Source organism: Psammomys obesus, unplaced genomic scaffold (genome assembly GCF_907164565.1).
Source record: "Psammomys obesus unplaced genomic scaffold, mPsaObe1.curated_primary_1811, whole genome shotgun sequence".
NCBI lineage: Eukaryota > Metazoa > Chordata > Mammalia > Rodentia > Muridae > Psammomys > Psammomys obesus.
Window position 1 is genome coordinate 36719826 of NW_026591086.1, and position 23179 is coordinate 36743004.

Genomic DNA, 23179 nt, shown 5'->3' on the forward strand with positions numbered 1-23179 from the left:
ATCCATAGTTCAGTATATTTATACTCGGTTGTGTCCATACTTCAGTGTGCACGGACGTGCTTCCGTGTGTTTCAGTATGTTCTTAGTTTGGTGTGTTCACACTTCAGTGTCATCATACTTCATGATCTTCAGACCTCACTGTGCTCACACTTCTGCAGTTTGTTCATTTTAGCATTCTCTACCACCATCCCTGACAAAAGTGGCCCAGGCACCTCTCGTTTGCTGTCACCCACTGGACTTGTCACTGAGCTTTCAACCATGTACAGAGTGTAGCGCCCTACGTGATTGCGTCACCTCAAAACATTAGAATAAGGAGGCGCTGGGACATGATCAGCCAGAGGCAAAGACACATCACCAGATGACCTAAAGAAACAATCAAGGTTATTAAACATCCCTGCTCTCCTAACAGAGATGGCTGAGGTGTTTCCAAAAGATGGAACATAAGGAAAAACAAGCAGCTCATCCAAGGCTGGAGCTGTCTTCCCTGTTTGACTTTGTTTTGCTTTTGTCAGCAGAAAGGGGAGGAAGGCTTGATTTGGGTTTGGGTTTTGGTTTGGTTTGGTTTGGTTTGGGTTTTCAGGGCAGGGTTTCTCTATGTAGTCTTGGCTGTCCTGGGCCCACTTTGTAGACCAGGCTGGCCTCAAACTCAGAGATCCACCTGCCTCTGCCTCCCAGTGTGCTGGGATTACAGGTGAATGCTGATTTTCATTTGTTTTTGTAGCCCCGTAGAGAAAAGCTCAATTGATAGTTAATTTGTCTTTATTTTTCAAGCCTGAGATAGGGGCCATCTAGTCAGAGGAGATGTCTTCACATTTTATTATGTGATGCCTCATAATAATTGTACATAGTTGTGGAATATACTATGATAACCATAGGCTTAGATTTTTTTACCAAACCTACTTTATTTAGGGTGCTTATGCACCTTTACCTCCCTTCCAACCTCCCCCGCCCCCAAACTTTAGGCAGGAGATTGATAGGGAACAGGGCTGTAGTTCTCTTTTATCTACTTCCTGTTGATCAGGGTCATTAGGCAATTACCAGACTCAGTAGTCAGGACACCATCAGCCAGTCCAAAGGCCAACATGAAGCAGCAAAACTAAGTCAGCAAAAGCCACAAAACCAAGTTGGATTGCCCGGAGGAGCTCTCTGGAACATTTCTCTCTGTGAAGTCTAGTGTTGGAGCACGAATATCAGCACAGCAATGGATCGAAAAAGTGGTGTCTCCATGTATGTGGGCCTCTATATATGTCCTCTCCTTAGAGTCCATCCACGGATGAGCTTGGCTGGCCAAAGTAATGCCCCTCGCATGAGAGAGCAAAGCATCACGTGCCCTCTCACAAGCCAGCCTGGGCAAAAAGTCATGTGCCCCGCTTGCAGCAAAACACACATGACCAAACTGAGTCCACAAACTTCCACTTCAGACAACACAGTATATGTATACAGTGTATGTAGAGGGAATATTTAGTTTTGTATGAGTCTGGGTTAAATGGCATGAAGCTGTCTTTCAAGCCTAACATTATGTATCAAAGGCCTTGGTTATATACATAATTGCCACTTTGAACCCAGAAAGACCTGCATTTGGACGCTGTTTTGCCTTCTAGTAACCAGATGAATTTGACTAGACTTCTCCAGCCTACTAATCCTCATCTTAAAAACTGAGATAGCCAGGCAGTGGCAATGCATGTCTTTACTCCCAGCACTCAGGAGGCAGAGGCTGGGAGATTTCTGAGTTCAAGGCCAGCGTGGTCTACAGAGTGAGTTCCTGGACAGCCAGGGCTACACAGAGAAACCCCGTGCACAAACTAAGTAATTTTTTTTTAAAAAAAGGAAAAAAAAAAAAAAGATACTATCTACTTCTTCTTCTATAATAGAGAGAATTAAATTTCATATGATAGCGTAAAGCCTGGCACACTGTAACTATTCAGTGAATGCTAACCCCTGTCTCCTCCTTCCTCCATCTCCACTCACATACACTGTGAGCCACAGCCAGGCCTAAGGTGAGGCAGGCCTATAAATGAGATCAAGTACTTAGAGTTGTTTGTTTGTTTGTTTGTTTGTTGGTTGGTTGGTTGGTTGGTTTTTTAAGACAGGACTTCTCTGTGTAGCCTTGGCAGTCCTGGACTCGCAGGATCTGCCTGTCTCTGCCTACCCGAGTGCTGGGATTACCGGGATGCGCCACCATGCCCGGCCATAATTTTTTTTAATTTTGTATTTATTTATTTTGTGTGGGGATGTGGATGGTTGCCAAAATGACTGTGGAGGTCAGAGGACAGCAAGTTTTGGGAGTTGGTTATCTCCTTCTACCATGTGGATCCTGGGAATCAAATACAGGGCCTTAGACTTAGCAGCAAGTGGCTTTTACCCACTGGGCCATCTTACTGGCCCAATATTTTCTTTTCTCTTTTCATTTTGTTGTTTCCTTGTTTCTTGGTTGGGTCTTTGGTGGTTTGGTTTGGTTTGGTTTGGTTTGGTTTGGTTTGGTTTGGTTTGGTGTTGAGACAGGGTCTCTATATATAACTGTGGCCATCTTGGAACTCACACTGTACACCAAGCTAGCCTTGACCTCACAGAGATCCACCTGTTTCTACCTCCCAAGTGCTGGGGTTAAAAGTGTGCATCACTCTAGCCAGCTGGCCCACCTTTTTGTCTTTGAAAATTTCTAGAACAAAATTCTTCCTTTTTAGAAAGAAGGCATGGTGCTATAATCCCAGCACTTGGGATACTGAAGCTCAGGAATGATTGGCACAAGCTCAAAGCTAGCCTGGCTCCATTGTGAGTTTGAGATCCCCTAGGGTTACCTAGAAAGACCCGGTCTCAAAAACACTAAGTAAATAAAAATATATAATACAACTTAAAATATCCCTTTAAATGAAATTGACTTGATGCCAGGTTGATTTCTACCTTGTATAATCTAAAGCCAAAGACACACAGAATTGTCTGGCCTGTTGGTCCTGACATGTTGTTGCTCATATAGAAAAACACTTCCTTGTACTCCAGGGGAGCACATAGTTTGCATTATACTTGTCAGAGCTATTTTCATCGAGAAATGCTATCTATGTGTCCCCTTGCCAACATCTTTGCAGAGTTTACAACTTTAAGCAATTTATTGGCATCAGCTATGCAGTACCATTAAGCAGCTGCTCTGCAGTTGAGCTGTGCTAACATGTCTCCACTGTGCGAACCCTTAACAGAAAATGACCAAGTTGTGTTTTTTGGGATTCAAGAGAGCAGTTTCTCGTAGAGATGGGGCAATAACAGGCACCATCATCAGAAATGTCATAAGCAGGTCTTTTTGCTTTCACTCTGCCATTCTAGATACTAGATGAGAGAGAAAGAGAGAGAGACTCCAAAGGTAGCACAGGCTGAATTTGAATTCTCAGTCCTCCTTCCTCAGCTTTATGTTCTTTACATATGGAAATGACTTTCTAAATTAATCATCAGTGAAGAATAAGCTAGAAATAGACAGAATGAAGGGATACCTGTTCTTTAGGAAGAATTCTGCATTCTTTATGATAGCCCTAGAGTGAGACCTGCTAGAAAGATCATCGTACCTACACAAATGAGAAGATGTGTGTGTGTGTGTGTGTGTGTGTGTGTGTGTGTGTGTGTGTGTACATACAAGGTTAGAAAGAAGGTGAGGTAGTAATAAATGTATAGAAGTATTATATGCATATATACACATATTTGTATGTATCTACAACTGTCTTTTTCAAATGAACCTTAAATAGTCCCTAACATCAGAATGAAATCATGTAAGCTGTATTTCATTCACAAATTATAAATGAAAAATTGTAACTATAAGGAACACAAAGCAAAAAATTCACAACTGACAGATCGTAACTCTCTCATTTTGGGGGAATGGTGAGTCACTGGAAAAGATAAAAAGATACAAACTATTATAATTAATTTCTTCAGAAAGATTTTAGAAAGTAATCTTTTCATAACATAATCATCGAACAACAAAAGTTTTGTTTTCCGGAAATGTTATAACCAAGGCATGAAGCGTCGCTGGTGTGCACACCTGTAATCCTAAATTCCAAGGCAGCCTAGGCTACATAGTGAGATCCTGTCTCAGAAGTAAAATACTCAGACACATGAAATTACTTTAAGTAAAAATAACATTAGAAAGATACAAGAAACACGAAGGAATCCTGTTAAACTTAGAACTAAATGATAAAAGATTCCACAGGGAAATAACATATTTATAAGGAGTAAAAATCATATGCCACAAAGTTTTCATAAGCTTTTTTTTTTGTAAAACACAGAAGCTATATATTGTCAAAGCACAATACTTCTTCCCCATAACACGGAGAAAATTGATGAAGATGGGGTTATGCATGCTTGTAATTCCAGCATCAGGGAGGCAGAGACAGGAGTACCAAGAGTTCTATACCAGCTTGGGCTATACAGAGCCTCCACGCCCAGCCAAGGCTATATAATAGAACAAGACTTGTAAAGGTTAGAGAGAAGGTAAGGGGTTAATAATAAAGTGTTTAATAACAGGTAATAGAAAAGAAGTGGTTGCATGAAATAATAAAACTGGGCTGGTGGAGTGATTCAGTGTGCTAAGACTCCTGCTGCTGAGCTCTGGAGACCTGCCTTTGATCTCTGAAGCCCACGTGATAGAGGAAGCTGACTCCTGATGTCATCCTCTGGCTACGGTGCACACGCATCGGCCTGCTCCTCTTTGGCTGCACACACACACACACACACACACACACACACACACGACACACAAAATAAGTTCGAAAGGACTTAAAGGATAGTTCAGCCAGGTGGTGGTGGCACCTGCTTCTAATCCCAGTATTGGAGAGACAAAAGCAGAGGGATCTCTTAAGTTCAAAGCCAGCTTGATCTACAGAGTGAGTTCCAGGACAGTGTGGGCTACACAGAGAAACCTTGTCTTAAAAAAAAAAGAAAAGAAAAAAAAAAACTAGTTGGGGGAGTGAGGGAAGATAGAAAATGGAACCTGCCAATATACTTAATAAAATAATAATAGCTATGCATCACTCCTAAAAATAATCAGTAGAACATCTGTGCATTAAGTAAGAGGGGGAGGGAGGAAGAGGAAGAAGGAGGAGGGAGAAAGTGGAAGGAGGAGGAGGAGGGAGGAAGTAGAAGGAAGAGGAAGGAGAAGAAAGAAAGAAGAAAGAAGAGGAGGAGGAAGAGGAAGAAGAAGAGACCTGCCTTGAAGAGAAAAGAGAAAAATAATCTCAAAAAACAGCATAATTAGGAACCCAGACCAGAGAGTGCACGCCTGTAATCTCAGCACTTGGAGGCAGGGGCAGGCAGATCTCTGTGAGTTCAAGGCCACCCTGATGAACAAAGCTAGTTGAGGACAGCCAAGGCTACACAGAGAAACCCTGTCTCTGGAGGAAAAAAAAAAGAAAGAAAGAAAAAAGAAAAAAATTTAGGAATCCAGACAATCTTAGGAACTAAGGAAAAGCAGCAAATCTCTGCTTTTAGTCCCAGAATTTGTGAGGTACATGCAGGAGGATCATAGATGTTCAAGGCCAGCCTTGGATTCACAGTTAAATTTGAGGCAGACAAACCTGGGCCATATTTAAACCCTGTCAAAAAAAAAAAAAAAAAAAAAAAGACACTGCTTTGTAGTACAAATAGGCACATAAAGCCAGGTGTACACTACAGAGGCAAAAGAATCTGTACAGATGGACAGGCATGTTTGTCTACATAGTGAGCTCCACACCAGCCTGGGCTAGCCTGAGCTACTTAAGACATACTGGGACCTTGTCTCCAAAATACAAACCTAAGTAACTGGCATGGCTTTGAGTAATTGGTAAGTATTAAAGAAAGAATCTGAGGGCCTGAACTCACCCCCAGGAACCACATTATAAGCTGCTCCCTGGCCTGGACAGCCAAGGGGGAATTTACTGAATCTTGCTGCTTTCAAAGTGTTCTTTCTGAATTTCAGAGGCCATGCTCATATTGTTTATACTCTCATATGAAAGTGGCACTGTGATCTTCGCTTCTCAAATTGTCGAAATCATAGTTTAGAAAAAAGACATTAATCTTCCTTCTGATCTCCTGATCAGCATCAAGGAAGAGGTGTTGCTTGAACCTGTTTCCAAATGCAACAAAAGCAAGAAAAACAAAATTGGCTTCCTGTTGGGTCCAGTTTAGACTGAGACATGGCCCCATGTGGCAGGGGTTCTCAACCTTTCTAATATTTTCATCCTTTAATACAGTCCCTCATGTTGTGGTGACCCCCAACCATAAAACTGTTTTCGCTGCTACTTGATAACTGTAATTTTGCAACTGTTCCCCACAACATGGTCACAAGCCACAGGTTGAGAAGTCCTGCCATGTGGTATCATGAAACTGAATCAGGAGGTCATGGACAAAGACTCACCGAAAATTAATTCAAAATTCAAACTCAGTTTTTACTGTCAGAGTTCACCCGTGTAGCCTCTTATAGCTGGATTGCAGCCTCTCAGAACACAGTACTGCACTGAGCATGCGCCTACGTCACACAGTGCTAACACTGCCTGAAACATCTTAGCTCAGATTCCAGCCTGCTGTGTGGTAAGCACTGCAGTTTTTTACTGTGCATACAAAGCCCTCTACCCTTATAGAAACAGAAGAGTATAAATGTGTAATTTTGTCCTACCATCACTCCTCACCATGTGCAGTTAGTACAGTTTTCTATTGTAGTGTGTTAAAATGTTTGAATTTTTAAACTGCTGTTCGAGTTTCTGACTTGAGATTCATTTAAAAACAAATATTCAGCCGGGTGGTGGTGGCTCACGCCTTTAATCCCAGCACTCAATGAGGGCGGAAACAGGTGGATCTCTATGAGTTTGAGGCCAGCCTGGTCTACCGAGTGAGTTCCAGGGCAGCCAAAATTTCACCCAGAGAAACCCTGCCTGGGGAGTCGGGGTGAGGAGATTCAACAGCTGGGCAAAGTGGTGAAAGGCTTTAATTGCAGCACTCAGGGAGGCAAAAGTAGGCAGATCACAGTGAGTTTGGAGCCAGCCTGGTCCACAAAAAGAGTCCAGGGCTGCCAAGGCTACACAGAGAAATCCTATGTCAAAAACAAAACAAACAAACAAAAAATATTAACCAATTTTAGCTTAAGATTAGGAGAGGATTTCTGAAAGGCCCTGAGTGCTGCCATTTTACACTACATATATAAAGCTGCAGGCTCAGCCATGGAGGATTCTGGTGCCAAAATACAGACTACATCCAAAAACAGTGAAGATGCTACATGCGGCAAGTGAGGTCAAATTTGTTTCTTCGTGTAACAGTGCGTAAGCACATCTGTTTCGTTGGTATGCAGTCACCTTTGTCTGTGATAAATGCTAAGGTTGGATGTATACTAAAGAATTGTTTGTTGATAAGTCTGTGGCTTATTATTAACATGTTTGATTTGCTTACATACTTTTTATATCCATATGCCCAGGGACCACATAAAAGAGTTATTGTGAAAAGGGGTTGAAAGTGGGAAAAGGTTTAAGAAACTGTGACTCCTGGCTTGTAGGGGTCAAAGCCCTTAAGATGCCATTTATTTGTAGAATTCTGGTAGGTTATGTTGGAAGTAATTTTTCATGTTTTATTATATCTTCATGTTAAAAAATGTTTATGGCTAGTGACTATTTTTCAGACAAAAAGTTAGTTTGATAGACAGGAAATGTAGTTCTCCCCTTTCCCATAAGGAGTGTAAGAGCTCAGTTATATCATGAGACTGAGGATATAGCTTCCTTGGTAAAATGCTTGCCTGGCTACACAAAGCCTTGGGTTCTGTCCCCTTTCACATAAACGGGTAGTACAAGCCTGTAATTCCAGCATTTGGGAGGCCCAAAAGTCCAAACTCATCCTTGGCTACAAAAAAGATTAGAGGCTAGCCTGGGCTACCAGAGACCTTGTCAAGAAATAAATAAATAAAATCTGTTACGACTGAATAAATAAGCTTAACAATAATTCAGTGGCTGCATTCTTTACTACAGATTAAACAACAGAATCTTGAAAGCAAAATGAGTTTCACGAAGGCCCAAATCCCGTGACTGTGTTCATGCACAGTCTTGTGTGCTTTGGAAGACAGTGGTGGTGCTGCACAAAAGAGAAGGGGCCTCCCAGTATGGGCTCCAGCTCCTGCTCTCACCCTGGAGGCTCGGAAGGCGGCATGGCTCAGACGCCACAGTCTGTTTTAAAATATCAACTCCAGCTAGGTGGTTCTAAATAGAACTGAGGACAGCCAGAAAAGAGAGGCCTGTAGGGACTTGCTCTGACACGGAGCTGATGTCTATAAACAGATCAGGAAGCACTGCACCCTTCTGTTACCCGAAGTTCGGTGTGTTCGCATGAAGGAAAGAATTTCCTAGTGCAGAGCCCAGCCTTATTCTACAGATAGTAAGGTAGCTCGCCATCTCCCCGGGTACTTGTGTTTGATGTATCTGTTTAGTAGGTAGCCGTAAGCATCTGCTGATGAGGAGCCAAAAGGTTGTCTGTGAGGAAGAAGATAGGCTTGAAAGGATGTGATGCAAATCTCACTCAAAATTCTTCGAAGAGTCTAGCTGGTTAATTTTTCACTCAGAAGACAAATTAAAACCCAAGTGACACAAGCTTGAAGTTCCAACCACAGGAAGGCCAAGGCATGGGACTGTCTTGAGTTTGATGCAATCCTGGGCTTCAAATTGCATAGTGTAGCACTGTCTCCAATTAAATAAGTAAGAAAAGCAATATGGAAAGGCAACTGGACAGAATGGGCTGTAACTCAGTGGTAAAGTACTTGGGGCTGGTGTGCACAAAGCCCTGAACTCAAGTCCCAGAACTGGAAAAATCAGAAATGGCAATTCAAGCTCCATTTACCATTTGTAAAAGGCTACAGAAATACTACAGGCAAAGAAATGCTAGAGCTACATTACACTTATTGTTTGAAGTAAACCGTGATTAGTAGTCACAGAGGACCATTCTGTGTTCTATGTCTCTGTCTTCTTCATTTTAGACTTTGTAAGGTAATAAATGTGTTTAAAAGGGAGCAAAAAAAAAAATTATCAGACTAAGACTGCCTGCCATGCTCTAGGCCTGGGTTTGATTTCCAGCAATTAAAGAAGAATGGTTGCTAACCCATCTACTCAAAAATATGTGCAGAAAAGTGCAGATGCATTCCACAACAATTGTGTCACAGTCTATAGGTATATCATACACACATATCATGGGGTTTTTTGACACTCCATGCGTGACTCCAGTAGACAGAAAAACTAACACATAAAAAGTCATAGTGTTAAAAGTAATGTCGTATTTACTATTTTAAGAGTCACTTGCATAATTGTTGTACATTAATATTTTATTTTCACAATTTTCCTTATATATGTAGTATAATGATTCAAATATATTTCATTTACTTAAAAAAAAATAAATGCTTTAGTGTCTATCACCATTAGTCTGTTTGCCAAAATTATACTTGGTATTTTCTTGTTTTCATCTATCAACAGGAATTTGCAGCTATGAAACAAATTATCGCTAATATGTGTAGCAAACATTCTGAGAACAGCTTACTTCTTACAAAAATGGAGTCAAAAAGTGTGACCGAAAATCAAGCATCAAAGACCTTGAACATGCCAAGAGACCGTGAAGAGAATATATTCATACCTAAGCCAACACTGTTTGTAAGTACAGTTAAAAAATATTTAGAATTTTAATCTCTGCTTCTCACTAAATATATTTCTTCTCTTTCATGTTTGCTTTAAGCTAATTAGGATAGTGTTAGGCAGAGATCTTGCAGTGTCTATATTAACCCATTTTCTAAATGTGTACATTAGATGAGAATTGACTTTTATGTTTCTACTTAGCATCTTGAGGTTGCCCAGAAGTTATCCAAAGTTACCTTTCCTTCTCCTACCTGCAGGTGTAAATTACAAGGAACTCAGAAAATTATTCTGCATGTTTTTATATTTTGGGTATATGCTTGATACAGATATGTCTGTGCATGCTCGTGAGGTCACGTGAGCCACATGCATATAAGGGGGTTAGGGAACAACTTCAGGTCTCTTGTCTTCTGCTCCTGGCCCTTGAGCTTCCTGGGGCTTTCAGTCTCCACACGCCCACACCACTGCTCATGCATAGGATACTGAGATTCTTGACTTGCATTGCTGCGTCCAGCTTTGGTGGAGTCCAAACTCAGGTCCTCATGCTTGAGTGAGGCAAGCACTCTGCCCACTGAGCATCTCCCCAGACCCGATCATAGAGTTTTAATTTATGAGAACAAAAGAGTAGAAAGTAGCACCTGCTCTCACTTATTTAGAAAATGTTGTTCTGAGTTTCTCATGAAGAATAAAAACACGGGGCTGGAGTCGTGGCTTGGCTATTAAGAGCACTTGCTCTTCCAGAGGACCCAGCTTCAATTCCCACCACCCGAGTGGCAGCTCACAATTGTCTGTAATTCCAGTTCCAGGGGATCTGACTCTTTCACATAGAGACACATGCAGGCAAAATGCCAATGCACATAAAAATAAATAATTAATAATAAAAGAATGAAAACTGTTCATGTTAATCAGTATGTGCCTGCTAGCTCAGCCACTTGAGAGGTTTGGGCAAGACAATTGTAAGTTCTGAATGAGTCTGCTTAACTGGATGAGACCCTATCTGGAAATAATTTTTAAAATAAAAGTAAAAGAGTTGGATAGCAAAAAAAAAGGGGGGGGGGTTGGGGGAGATAGCACACCTGTATTCCAAGAATGTGGAGGATGGAGAAAGGAGGATCCAGAGTTCAAGACCATTGTTAGCCACCTGGTGAACTGGAGACCAGCCTGAGCTATAGATTGAAACCCTGCCTTGAAGCAAGGAATGGGAAAATGTATAGAATATACTTTAGGAAATATGGGCAATTGTGTAATTGTGTTTCAGCAAATTATACAAGAAGGAGTGAAAAGGGCAACAGAAGCCAAGAGTGGCATTGCTAATTGCTCTATTTCAATATGCTTTTCCAAGAAGGAACACAAGGTTTAACTTGCAGTCCTATAAGACTCAAAACCAGAAAATTTTCTTCAATATTCCAGTTCAGTGAGCCCTTGAACTTTAATTTTTTTAAAATCCTCTAGATGCTTGTAAAAACAAGTTGAGCACGAGAATTGTGACACCAGCCCTCTCTTTACCCACAGTGATTAGCTTTTCAAGATCAGTGATATGGAAGACATTTATAACTATGTAATATAGCCTCCTTTTTCTTCTATGCTAGGGACTGAACCCCTTTCTGGCACTTGTATGTGGCAGGATTCTACTCCTAGGCCACAATTCCAGCCCTTGGGTGTTTAGAAAGTTCTAACAGACCTCAAACTCACATTCCTGCCTCTGCCTACAGAGTGCTGGAATCTCAGACTCATGCCACCACCAAGCTTCACCTTCTCACTTTAATGGTTTATGTATTTTAGTTTCATCATGTGCATTGGTGTTTTGCCTGAATGTATGTCTGTGTGAGAGTGTCAGATCCCTTGGAACTGGAGTTACAGATAGTTTTGAGGTGCTGGGGATTGAACTGGGATCCTCTGGAAGAGCAGCCAGTGCTTTTAACTGCCAAGCCATCTCTCAAGCCCCCAGCTTCCCATTTTAAAGTGACAGAAAGCTTCCACCTTCAGCAAACGAAGGAAACCTAGCGCACGGCCATGTGTCTCAGTAGTGTAGCCAAGCTGGCGATGAGGAGAGCTGCAAGCCTCATGTGAACAGCCTGCAGCCGTGGCCGCCAAGCTTTCCCCATTGACTCTGTTGCTCTTCACACACACACACACACACACACACACACACACACACACACACACACACGTTGTGCTTACTCAGAGGTTCCTTCCTTCCTCTGGCCTAACTCGGGGCCCTTTGTCTCAAGACACCTTTCTGTATATTCTTTCCACATCCCTGTTTCAGCACACACTTACTGAAGGGGAAGAAATCAGTTCTTTGTCCAATTTGGTTATCTTCTTAGCTCCTGAAAGTACTTTATCTGCTCAGGCAGGGCACTACACCCTCTGAAGTGAAAGACTCCAGTTAGCAGCACTCAGAAATCCCCAGCTCAGTTGGGCATGTTATCTTGTACCTGTGTTCTCAGCATCTGGGAGGCTGAGGCAGGAGGCAAGCCTTGAGTTTGAGGACAGCATGAGTACATAGTAAGTTTCAGACCAGCCTAGACTACAGGAAGAAAGAACTTATCTCAAAAAAAGAAAGATTAATTTTTTATTTCTCAAGTCAGAAATACTATTGCAGCCTCTCACACTCATAGTAGTAAGCCCTTTGAAATAAGAAATTTATGAGTGAGCATGGGCTGAGTGCTAAGGGGCGAATGATCCCAGACAGTCTCATGGTTTGTCCGTATAAACCCAGAGCAGCTGCCAACTCATTGAAGTTGGCCCTAAGTGAAGACTTGGAAATCCGTATTTGTGTCCTAGCCTGTAGCATTTTGGAAAACAGAGTAATTATTCTACTGAACACGGCCTTTCTCTCCCTTAGAAGCTGTACTGGTTAAACACTAATAGAGTCTTAATCTCTAGCTCTTTTTCTAGATTCCAGAAGTAATCCATCAGGCTTATTTTGTCTGCTTTTATCAGGCACTGTTCTTTCTCGTTTTAACAAACTTGCTCAGTGTGTTATAATCCCCAAGTTATAGATTAATGTTTTAACTGGCTTCTTCTGAGTGACACAAAGGTTTTTGTCTTATCAGTTGATAGTCTCAAAATCCCCCTGTAACTAATGAATTACTTCTGGTAGTTTCCTAGTTAATCTAGTCGTTTGTTTCTACAGCAGCTTTCTGAGTGCCTTGCAAAATCTGGAGTAGTTTACTTCAGGACCTGTTAACACTGTATTACCAATTGAAGTGTTTTTATTAATTTGTACTGTTTCTCTATAACATTATAAATATAATTAGGTTCAGTGACAACATAATAATTACGCAGTATTCAGAGTAATGAAAGATAATCATTAAGTATGTTTCACTAATGTTTCATACATAAATAAATGAAAATAGGCTTCATCTGAAAGAACTTATGTGAGTTGTGTATTTAAAATAAGGACTCTCTGCTGGGCAGTGGTGGTACACACCTTTATTCCCAACCCTCAGAATGCAGAGGCTGGTGGATCTCTGAGTTCAAGGCCAACCTGGTCTAAAGAAAGAGTTCCAGGACAGCCAGGACTACACAGAGACCCTGGGGCCGGGGAGGTCCCCTTCCTTTAAAGGGTAATTGTGTTAATAACTGAAGGAGGTATATCAAACATACACAGCACCATTGTACGGGGTGAAGGGCCAGTAACTGTTAGGAAAGTAGAATAAAAGTTAATGCTGTCCAAATATGCAAACGTGAAATTAACAAAATAAAAAATAGCTAATTATATATCTGAATTCTTGTGCTCATTTTATCTATGGTCTGTTTAGACTTAGAAAAAGTTTTAAAGAGTCATACAGTAAATAGTTTGCCTTTGTGAGCCACATCCAAATTATTATATTTGTTTGCTTATTGTTATATTTCTTTTAAAGTAGCTAATTCAGTATCTAACCCACATACAAACCATGGGCATAGCTGTTGAACATTGGTCCATGTTATACTAGTCAGGCCATACTAATCACGAGTTGGTAATGGATTAGAAACCTCAAATCCATTCTAATCTAACGTCTAGAAGGTAAAGCTTTGCTAGCATACAAGTAATAGTGCATCACTCGCTAAAATATCTGGAAATGAAGAATTACTCATTTTATGAGGATCGGAAATTAACCTTTCCAAACCACTTGGCATTTGTTCACATTTTGGTAGTGACAAATGAGACCTGGATACTAAGGTAGGTGAGAAGTCACATATTCAATCCTAATGTAGCTCAAAGTAGCATGAATTATGATTAATATATGAGCAAAGGCAGAAGTTTGCCAATAGTCAGACATGATACACACATGTAATTGCAGCAGGAATGCCTGATCATAAGTTCAAGGCCAGTTTAGGTTACACAGCAGAATTTTATCAGAAGCAAAAAGCTCAGCGTCAGGAGGACACGGCGCGCAGGCTTTGGGTAACTCTGAGTTTGAACAGGGTGTAATGTCGCATGCCTGTAATGCCAACAATGGGAAGGCAGAAGCAGGATTGCCACAGTTCCAGGCTAGCCAAGGCTACATGGGGTCTAAAATAAAAATAAAAATGAGTTCAAGTTCATACAGCTGAACGTGGTGCTTCTGTGCCTTTCTAGTTGGGCTGTTGCTTAGAATTGCAGATGTTTCCCATGCTTCTCTCTGGTTAAGAAGCATGCTGCCTGCCTCAGTTATGGCCACAATCTCACCCTACTGCCCTGCGTGTTCTTTCATATCGCCTAGGAGAAACACTGCCTACCAACTCTTGAACCTCATGCCCATACTTACATAGAACTGAGCAGACTCTGTCATGGCAGATCCAAACCACATTCATTCATTTCCTTTGTAATATTATTCATTTGCTGAATAATATTCTAGGCAGTGGGTTAGAAAACTCCTGCTCCTGTTTACATTCCTGATGGAGACAAACTGTAAATCAACACACAAAAATAGATTGAAGTTTCTTCTTTTTGCCATAAATATTTGAAGAGATTTTCCTCTGATTTGAACATTACACAATTACATATTGAGCTGTGACAGACAAACCCCTCATATTTATGCCGATTATATGTCTGATAGGGTCAGGGATGCAGCCCAGTGCTAGAGCATTAATTAACCTGGCATGCACCAGGCCCTGGGGTTGCCGAAAATTCAGAGCTGTGTTAAAGAGCTAGGCCTGATACAGGCTGTAATGCCGGCACCAGAGGCAGAGGAAGGAGGCTTGCCAGATCAAGGCAAGTAAGTCTAGGGTACATGGTAAGACCCTTCCTACAAAACACATAGGAAACCACACAGGATGTGAAAGCATAACAAAACGGAAGGAGGGTTAGGGTTGAGAAGGTCTAGCCTCCCGAAAGGCGATGCTTGAGGCTGGAAGAGCAGCTGCCTCAGATCTGTGGGAGATGGGCTTCCCCCATCCTCTCCACTTGTAAAGTCTTGAGGAAGGGCTTTTGCTTGATTGGTTGGCTTGGCTTGGTTTGGTTTAGCGTTTTGAGTTTTTATGATAGGGTATCATTTTATAGACAGGGTAGCCTTAAACTCACTGTGGAGAGCAGGCTGGCCTCAAACTCTTAGCAAAACTATACAGAACTCCCACCTCTGGGAGTCCCTGTCAGTGCTGGGATTACAGGTGTGAGGCACCATATTCACAACTTGTGCTATATTCACTTTTTTTTTTCTTTCTGAGACAGGGTCTCTCTGTGTAGCCTTGGCTGTCCTGGAACTCTTTCTGTAGACCAGGCTGGCCTCGAATGCACAGAGATCGACCTGCCTCTGCTTCCTGGGAGTAAAGGTGTGCACTACCACTGCCCAGCCCTTGGAAGGATTTCTATATGCAGCATTCCAAGTAAAAATTAGATTCTGGTGAAAACCAACTTTCCTATTAAGTACAGAATGCTATAGAATGATACATATATAGCAAAATCTGTGACTGATTTAACAGCAGTCCAAGTAACTAGTAGGAAACAATAATACATTTTCCAATACTACCACCTACCCACCTCCAAGGTCTTAGGGGTCTAAGGAAGACTGGAAGCTTGTGTAGAAGACAGCGCTGGTGTCTGTGCATCCAAGTGATGGGATAGCAATTACACGGCCATTCTAGATTCTCACGGTGCTGGGGCTCAAACCCAGGGCTCTGTGGATGCTAGGCAAGCTACCATCCCAGGTGCATCCCAGCCTCTGGCCTTGAACTCTTCTTGATGCTCCTGCCTCAGCCTCCTAATGCTAGTGTTACACATGCATACCACCAAGCCCATCTTCCAAGGGATTTTGTCTAAAAGCTCCCATTCTCCCTTTTTTCTATTGTAATACAAAATATATAAGTTCTGCCATCTTAACCTTATTTTACATGTATAGTTTAGTAGTGTTAAATATACACAATATTTTTTAAATAATTTATTTAATTTTATTATATGTGCATTAGTGTGAAGGTGTCAGATCCCAGGGAAACAGCATTACAGGCACTTGTGAGCTGCCATGTGGGTACTGGGAATTGAACCCGGCTCCTTTGGAAGAGCATATACAATGTTCTTAACCACTGAGCCATCTCTCCAGCCCCAAATATACACAATCTTATATAAATCTTATAAATTTCTAGATATTTTTCCGTCCTGTAGAACTACTGCTCTATACCCATTAAATATTTTCCCTTTTAGCTGGATGTGGTGGCGCACACCTGTAATTCCAGCACTAGAGAGGCAGAGGCAGGCGATTACTATGAGTTTGTGGCCAGCCTGATCTACAGAGCAAGTCCAGGACAGCCGAGGCTGCACAGAGAAATCCTATCTCAAAAAACAAATGAAATAACTCTAATTTTTTGTTTGTTTGTTTGTTTCTTCCTCTAGCCATTGGGAACCACTATCCCACTTTCTGCTTATATGAATTTCTCTAATTTAGATTTATCTTTCAGGTTTATTTCACTCAGTGTAGTATCCTCACAATTCATATATGTTATATCTCAAAAAAAGAAATTAGTGTCAGCTAGGCATGGTTCACAATTATAGTCCTAGTGCTTAGGAATCAGAAACAGGAGGATCTCCCAACAGTTTGAGGGCAGCCTGATCTACACACTGAGTTCCAAGCCAGTGAACTACCAAGTGAGACGCTGCCTTTAAAAAAGTAAAGTTTGTTACACCTTAGAGGTTGCTATATTAGTCACTTTTATGGTTGCTGTGACAGGAACACCAGAAGGAAGATGTGTTGGACAGTTTTTGAGATTTTTAACTCCTCTATGGCCAGGTCTTTCCCAGCCTATGGTGAAGCAGAGCACTGTCGAAGTGGGGGCTCAGGCTGAGGCTTCTGATGGCGGTCAGGAAACAGAACACAGGGCTGGGTCCGGGGACCAAGCCTAGCATTCAAGAGCAGGCTGCAGAAGCTTCCTCCAGCTAGGCCAAAGTTCCCACCACCTCTCATGTCATGCCACTGCCTAGGGACGGAGGATTCAACACACGTGCCTGTGGAGACCATTTCATATGCAAACCTAACAGTCATTTAGAAATGTACACTTTCTTTTGAGCTACCTGTTTATGCTTAAGGCTTACCACATTCTATGCCCAGGGTCCCTGCCAAGTGCCCACACTGTACCAGAGCGTGATACACTAGCTAGAAGGCAAGCACAGAACACTGAGGGTCACCTTTGCTCTCTCAGATCTGACTGATAGCCGTACGAGATGAATTGCTCACTGGACTGCAAGGGAAGAAGATACAGAGTTTTATGTTACTTTAGGCAGAAATTCACAATGTACTACTGATGGAGAATTGACAGCTGTGGGAACATATTGGGGAAGAAGACAGACCCTCCCCATGAGAATAGATGGGGAAGGTGGTAGCGTGCGCCAGCCAATTGAAAGTAGAGTTAAAGGGGCGTGCAGGAAGCCGGAAGGGCACTGCGTGCTGGCTTGTGTGCTTGCCTGCTTGCTCTGTTGTTTTGGTTTGGGTTTTGTTTTGTTATTGTTGTTATTTCATTTTAAGACAGGGTCTTAAAAATCTTAAAATCCTTGTAGATTTGGCTGGCCTGGAACTCTGTGTAGATCATGTAAGCCTAGAACTCCCAGAGATCCACCTGCCTCCACCACCCCATTGCTAGAATTAAAGGCATGTACCACTAACCTTGTCTCAAAAAACAAACTCAAACAAAAATCAAGATATGAAGGAAAATAAGTTTATAGAAATACATTTAAAGCTGGGAAGATGGTGGCACACATCTTTAAACCCAGCACTTAGGAGACAGAGGCAGGTAGATGGCTGTGAGTTCAAGGCCAGCCTGGTCTACAGAGTTAAGTCCAAGGAAGCCAGGGATCCAGGGATGTATTACACCGAGAAACCCTGGCTCGAAAAACCAAATAAAATAAAATAAAATTTAAAAATTTAAAAAACAAACTGCTTACAATACTGATCAAATGTCAAAAATATGCAGAAAGTATTTTAAAATATGATCTTTTTTTAAGTTTATTTGTTTTTATTTTATGTGCATTGGTGTTTTGCCCACATGTATGTCTGTGTGAGAGAGTCAGATTCCCTGGAACTGGAGTTTATAGACAGTTGTGAACTGTCATGTGGATGCTGGGATTTGAACCCTGGTCCTTTGGAAGAGCAGCAAGTGCTCTTAACCTCTGAGCCATCTTCTCAGCCCCTAAAATATAATCTTTAAAGTTTGATTTGAATCCTAATCAGAAAAAGTTCTAAGATAATCTGTTTCACCTTTACACACTACAGTTTTTTAAGAAATATTAATTGGATAGCCAAAAATTCAGTATCTAATTTTACCCAGTGTCAGAACCTGGGCTTATATAGGGGCCAGCTGCCAAATACCCTCATTAATATAGATCACATTTAGATTAAAAGTTAACAGTAGAGATATGTTTATTCATTAAGCCACCCTTCATCGAGCATCGTTTTATGGCTTCCCGCAGAGAATGCACAGCTTATTAAGTATATGACTCAAGTAAACAATTTGTAATAATTTAGTTTAGTAGAGAAGCTTGGGGCTGGCTGTGGAGCTCAGTTGGTAGAGTACTGGCCCAGGGTGCATGAAGCCCTGCAGTCAGTTCCAGGACCACAGAAAACCAGGCAGAGCGGCTGCGCTGTAACGCTAGTGCTCGGAAAGCAGGGACATGAGGGTCAGCACCTCAAAGTCACCCTCAGCTACACAGCTGGTTCTTGTTGCACTTCTTTGGGAAGAAGAAGTGGTCTAGTGTGGCACAGGCTGGCCCTGAACCCTGATTTTGCTCCTGATCTTCTTGCCTCTGCCTCCCACGTGCCGGCTACATCACCAACCCAACAACATAGCTAGTTTGAGGCCTGCACAGTCTCTGTGGAACTCTGTCTCAATAGCAATAACTAAATGTAGAGGCTTTTCCAGTTGTTTAAAATAATTCTTTTTGTTGTTGTTTTGGTTTTTTGTTGTTGTTGTTGTTGTGTTTCAAGACAGGGTTTCTGTATATAGATTTGGCTATGCTAGAACTGTAGACCAGGCTAGCCTTGAACTCATAGAGAATTGCCTGCCTCTGACTCCCGAGTGCTGGGACTGAAGTCGTGGGCCGCCGCCACCCAGCAAAAAAAAACAAAAAAAACAAAAAACTCTCTTTAATAATAGCATCCATCTACCTTTGGTTAATGCTCAAAGAGGAGCCAGTCTAGAACAGATCTTGCATTCCATATATGCTGTCATCCTTAAGTCTCAGGCCCCGGTTGCTCTTTGAATAATTTTTTTTTTTTTTAACCAGTCTCATGTTAACAGCAAACTCTCAAAACAGCAGAGAGGAGGGACAAGGGGGAAAGTGTAGTATTTGAGGGTTCGGTATTTCACAAGCGTTATGACATTGACTCTCCTCGAAACCCTATGAGACCTGTTACTGTAAAAATCAAGGCTCTTTGAGGAGACATGACACAGTCCGAGAGGACTGCTCATAAGCACGTGAAAACCAAGTGATAAAACAGACCGGAGCTGTGCGAAGCTATAGCCAATCCCAAGACTCAGAAGCAGGTAAGGGATGGTTGTCTTACTTTGGAAACTTTGATGTTTGCAGACCGTAGCCATGACCAAACCAAAACCAGACAAAAAAAAAAGCAGGGGAATAAATACCCAGCTTTTCCCTCTCTGCACCTCAAACCCCAATCAGAAACTAGCAGGACAGTTGCTCAGCATAAAAGCCAGGAGTGGTTCCAAGTCAGGACCCAAGCCAGGTTCACAGCCCTCTAACTCCAGCTCCGGGGATCTGACACCTCAGACCTCCACAGACACTCCATGCACAGTCTACACATAGACACACATGTGCAAAATGGAAAATGGTAAAAAATAAATCTTCTTCTAAAATGTGAATTGACTTATGTCTGTCAAAACAATAAGGCCTGCCAGTGGTGGCACACATCTTTAATTCCAGCACTGGGGAGGCAGAGACAGACAGACCTCTGAGTTTGAGGCCACCTTGGTCTACATAGTGAGTTCCAGGATAGTCAGGGCTACACAGAGAAACCCTGTCTCAGAGGGGAAAAAGCAAAAAACAAAAAACAAACAAAAACAATACTAGGCCCAAATGAATTAACTGGAAAAATCTTCCAAACCTTTAAGGATGAAGTTATGCCAATTCTCCATAATACCTTTCAAAAGTTAGAAACAATTCCCAATTTGGGGTTGGGATGTAACTCGGTTGATAGATTGGATAAATGGACAGAGTGTTGCCTGGCATTCAGGAAACCCTGGGTTCCATTTCCAGCATCACATTAATCGGATATGAGAGAGCAAGCCAGCATGTTCTCAGCATGTGGTAAATGAAAACAGGAGTCTCAGAATCTCAGGGTCCTTTGGGGCTGTTTTGGTTAGTTTAACGCCAGCCTGGGATATATAAGACCTCATCCCAAAGGAAGAAGCAAGTGAGGGAAAGAGTTCCCAACCTGTTTTGCAAAGCCAGTCGTAATAATGCTAAGTACTAAAAACTAGACAAAAACATTGTAAGAAGACCATAGACCATCCTCTCCCGTGAACATAGATGAAGAAAAGAGATCATGGTTTTTATGGGCACTGAAATTATTCTGTATAATACTGTGATAACGTGTTTTCCCAAAGCCAAAGAATTTGTACCAGCAGTGAACTCTAATGTATCCTCAAGCCTTGAGCAGCTATAACAGATGGGCCACTGTGGTAAAGGATGTGGCTATGGGGAGGAGGTAGTTCTGTTGGTAGAATGTTTGTCTTGCACTCAAGAAGTCCTGAGTTTGAGCCCAGCATTGCATAAACAGGGCCTGGTGTTCATGTGGATAATCTGAACACTTAGGAGATAGAGGTAGGATCAGCCATCTTTGACTAAAGTTGAAGATGAGCATGTGCTGCGGTGGGGCCAAATCTGGGCCTGCCCTTTGGGCTTGCTATGTACTAACTCCTATCCTAAACAAAGTCTAGATAACTGAAATCAGATTGCAAGGACTGAAATGTGTTCCAAGTGATCCCAGCACTCAGGAAATAGATGCAAGATCATGAGGTCAAGAGCATCTGTGGCTACCTAAAGAGTTCAAGGCCAACCTGGGCCTTGGTGTATCTTGACAGGGGCCCCTCCCCTGAATAAATCAGTAACTTTTCTGTTGAGGCAGGGGAGCTGGTACAGGAAAAGGCAACATGGTGACAGCCTCTCTCCCAGCTCTTCCCAGCCTCAGGTTTCTCCTCACTCCCCCTGGCTGAGAATTTCCCTGTTACGCTTATGATTGATGCAAGGAGCTGGGAAGCCAGGGTCTTGCAGGGTGGGGAATGAGGGTCCACTGTGGTGGCCAAGAATTGCCTGCTGCACTACTGCCCCAAGGTGAAAGCATGGAAGGACCCACATCACCAAAGAGGACTGTACTGATGAGTCCTCGTACAAAGGACTCAGCAAACTACCTAAAGCGCTGTGTTTCTAAAGCTACCTAAAGCTAAAACTACCTAAAGCTCTATGATTCACACAGCTCTCTGTGAAGTGGACTCCTCTAGCTTTCACAAGATGCCCCAGATGTGTTTTCTCTGCCTCACCTCCTCCCTGTAAGCAGTGTGTTTCATTTAGTCTTTCTTTCTTTTCAGACTAAAAGGGAAGCACAAGAATGGTCCAAGAATCAAAAAATGAAGGCCTAGTGTTTGGTACTGGAGAAAGCCAGAGCCTAACCCAGCCAGGCCCCTCCCGCCACGCTGTGCCCCAGTCAGGCCTGCTGCTCTTCGTGTACTCCTGAAGGGCTGTGTCTGTTGGGGGAGAAAGGTTCATTTTAATCATGTACTTGACATTTTCAAATATAACTTAATGTTTATTTTAAGTGATGTTAAATTAACAAATTTCAATATAATCAACATATAAAGTACGAGTAGTTGCATACTTTGTATGTGGTTTTATGTATTTTGTTATAAAATAAATATCTTCTATCTCCTGACTAGATTGTAGAGTTTTCATAAATACAGAGTTTTCCGGTTTTTCGAGACAGGGTTTCTCTGTGTGGCCCAGGCTGTCCTGGAGCTCGCTCTGTAGACCAGGCTGGCCTTGAACTCACAGAGATCCACCTGCCTCTGCCTCTTAAGTGCTGGAACTAAAGGCATGTGCCACCACCACCCAGCTTAAGTACAGAGTTCCTAAGGGTTTTCGAATATTTTGGTGAGTAAACTTCCTGGACTTCATGAACTCTGAAATTACATATTACAATACAAATACCAAACCCCGGACACCTTGCGCTAAGAATCCTTTGCAGGGGCATCGAAATGACGCAGTGAGTGCAGGCCTGACAACCGAAGTTCCAAGCCAGGTGAAAAGGAGGGCACCGACTCCCCGAAGCCCTCTGCCCTCCCGGGCGCCATGCACACACACGAACAACACACTCATGTTTGGAAGCTAAATAAACTATTTGGTTTTATTTTTTTTATTTTTTTTTCCTTTTGGGTTTGTGTGTTGGAGGTTCGTCTGATGCTAGTTACTGGCCCTCTGTGTAAACCTGCCTAAGTCATTACACCTGATTGGTTAATTAAACAGCCTATACCGGGGCAGGGCAGAATGGGGTAGGCGTGGCTAAGGTTCCCAGGGTTTGGAGAATCCCAGAATGCCAGGATGGGTTAGCCTAGAGAAAATGCCATGTGGACCAAGAAAGGACTCCAATAATGGCATGAAAAGGCCCAGATGAAGAATACAAGCAAGTACCATGGGATTATAGATGAAAGGTTGTCCAGTTGAGTAGGATTAAGGCAGATGGCATTGCATGGGGGCTGTGAGATGAATGTGAGTTGATTTAGACAGTGTAAGTAGGGACATCTGCCCAGCCCGACGTAAATAAGGCAATTATAAAATCTAACAGGTGTCTTATTATTTGTGATAGATAATAGCACCAAGATAATCATAGGAATAATAATAATAAATATAAAAATAATAATAATAAATATAGCCCAACACTCATTTTTTTTTTTTTTTCTTACTACAACGGGAGTGTTTTGGTTTTTGTTGCTGTTTTTGTTTGAGACAGGATCTCTGTGTGTCCTTGGCTGTTCTGGAACTTACTATGTAGACTAGCCTAGCCTCGAACTCACAAAGATCTACCTCTCTGAGTGCTGGGATTACAGTCATGTGCCACTGGACCCGGCTGTATTCTTTTGAGTCTTTTAAGACAGGTTTCATGTTATATCCCAGG

The 23179-nt window shown here is 42.1% G+C and overlaps 1 protein-coding gene across 2 annotated transcripts in view; it reads left to right on the top strand.

Annotated features, from left to right (window-relative positions):
* Pibf1 (progesterone immunomodulatory binding factor 1) overlaps positions 1-21940 on the top strand; it is a 181991-nt gene extending 160051 nt beyond the window's left edge. For both annotated transcript variants that reach the window (XM_055609558.1, XM_055609557.1), the window contains exons 17-18: positions 9453-9626; positions 21600-21940. In XM_055609558.1, coding sequence (XP_055465533.1) covers positions 9453-9626; positions 21600-21650 — 225 coding nt within the window. In that variant the 3' untranslated portion in view covers positions 21651-21940. The remainder of the gene's footprint in view (positions 1-9452; positions 9627-21599) is intronic.
* The last annotated feature ends 1239 nt before the right edge of the window (positions 21941-23179 follow it).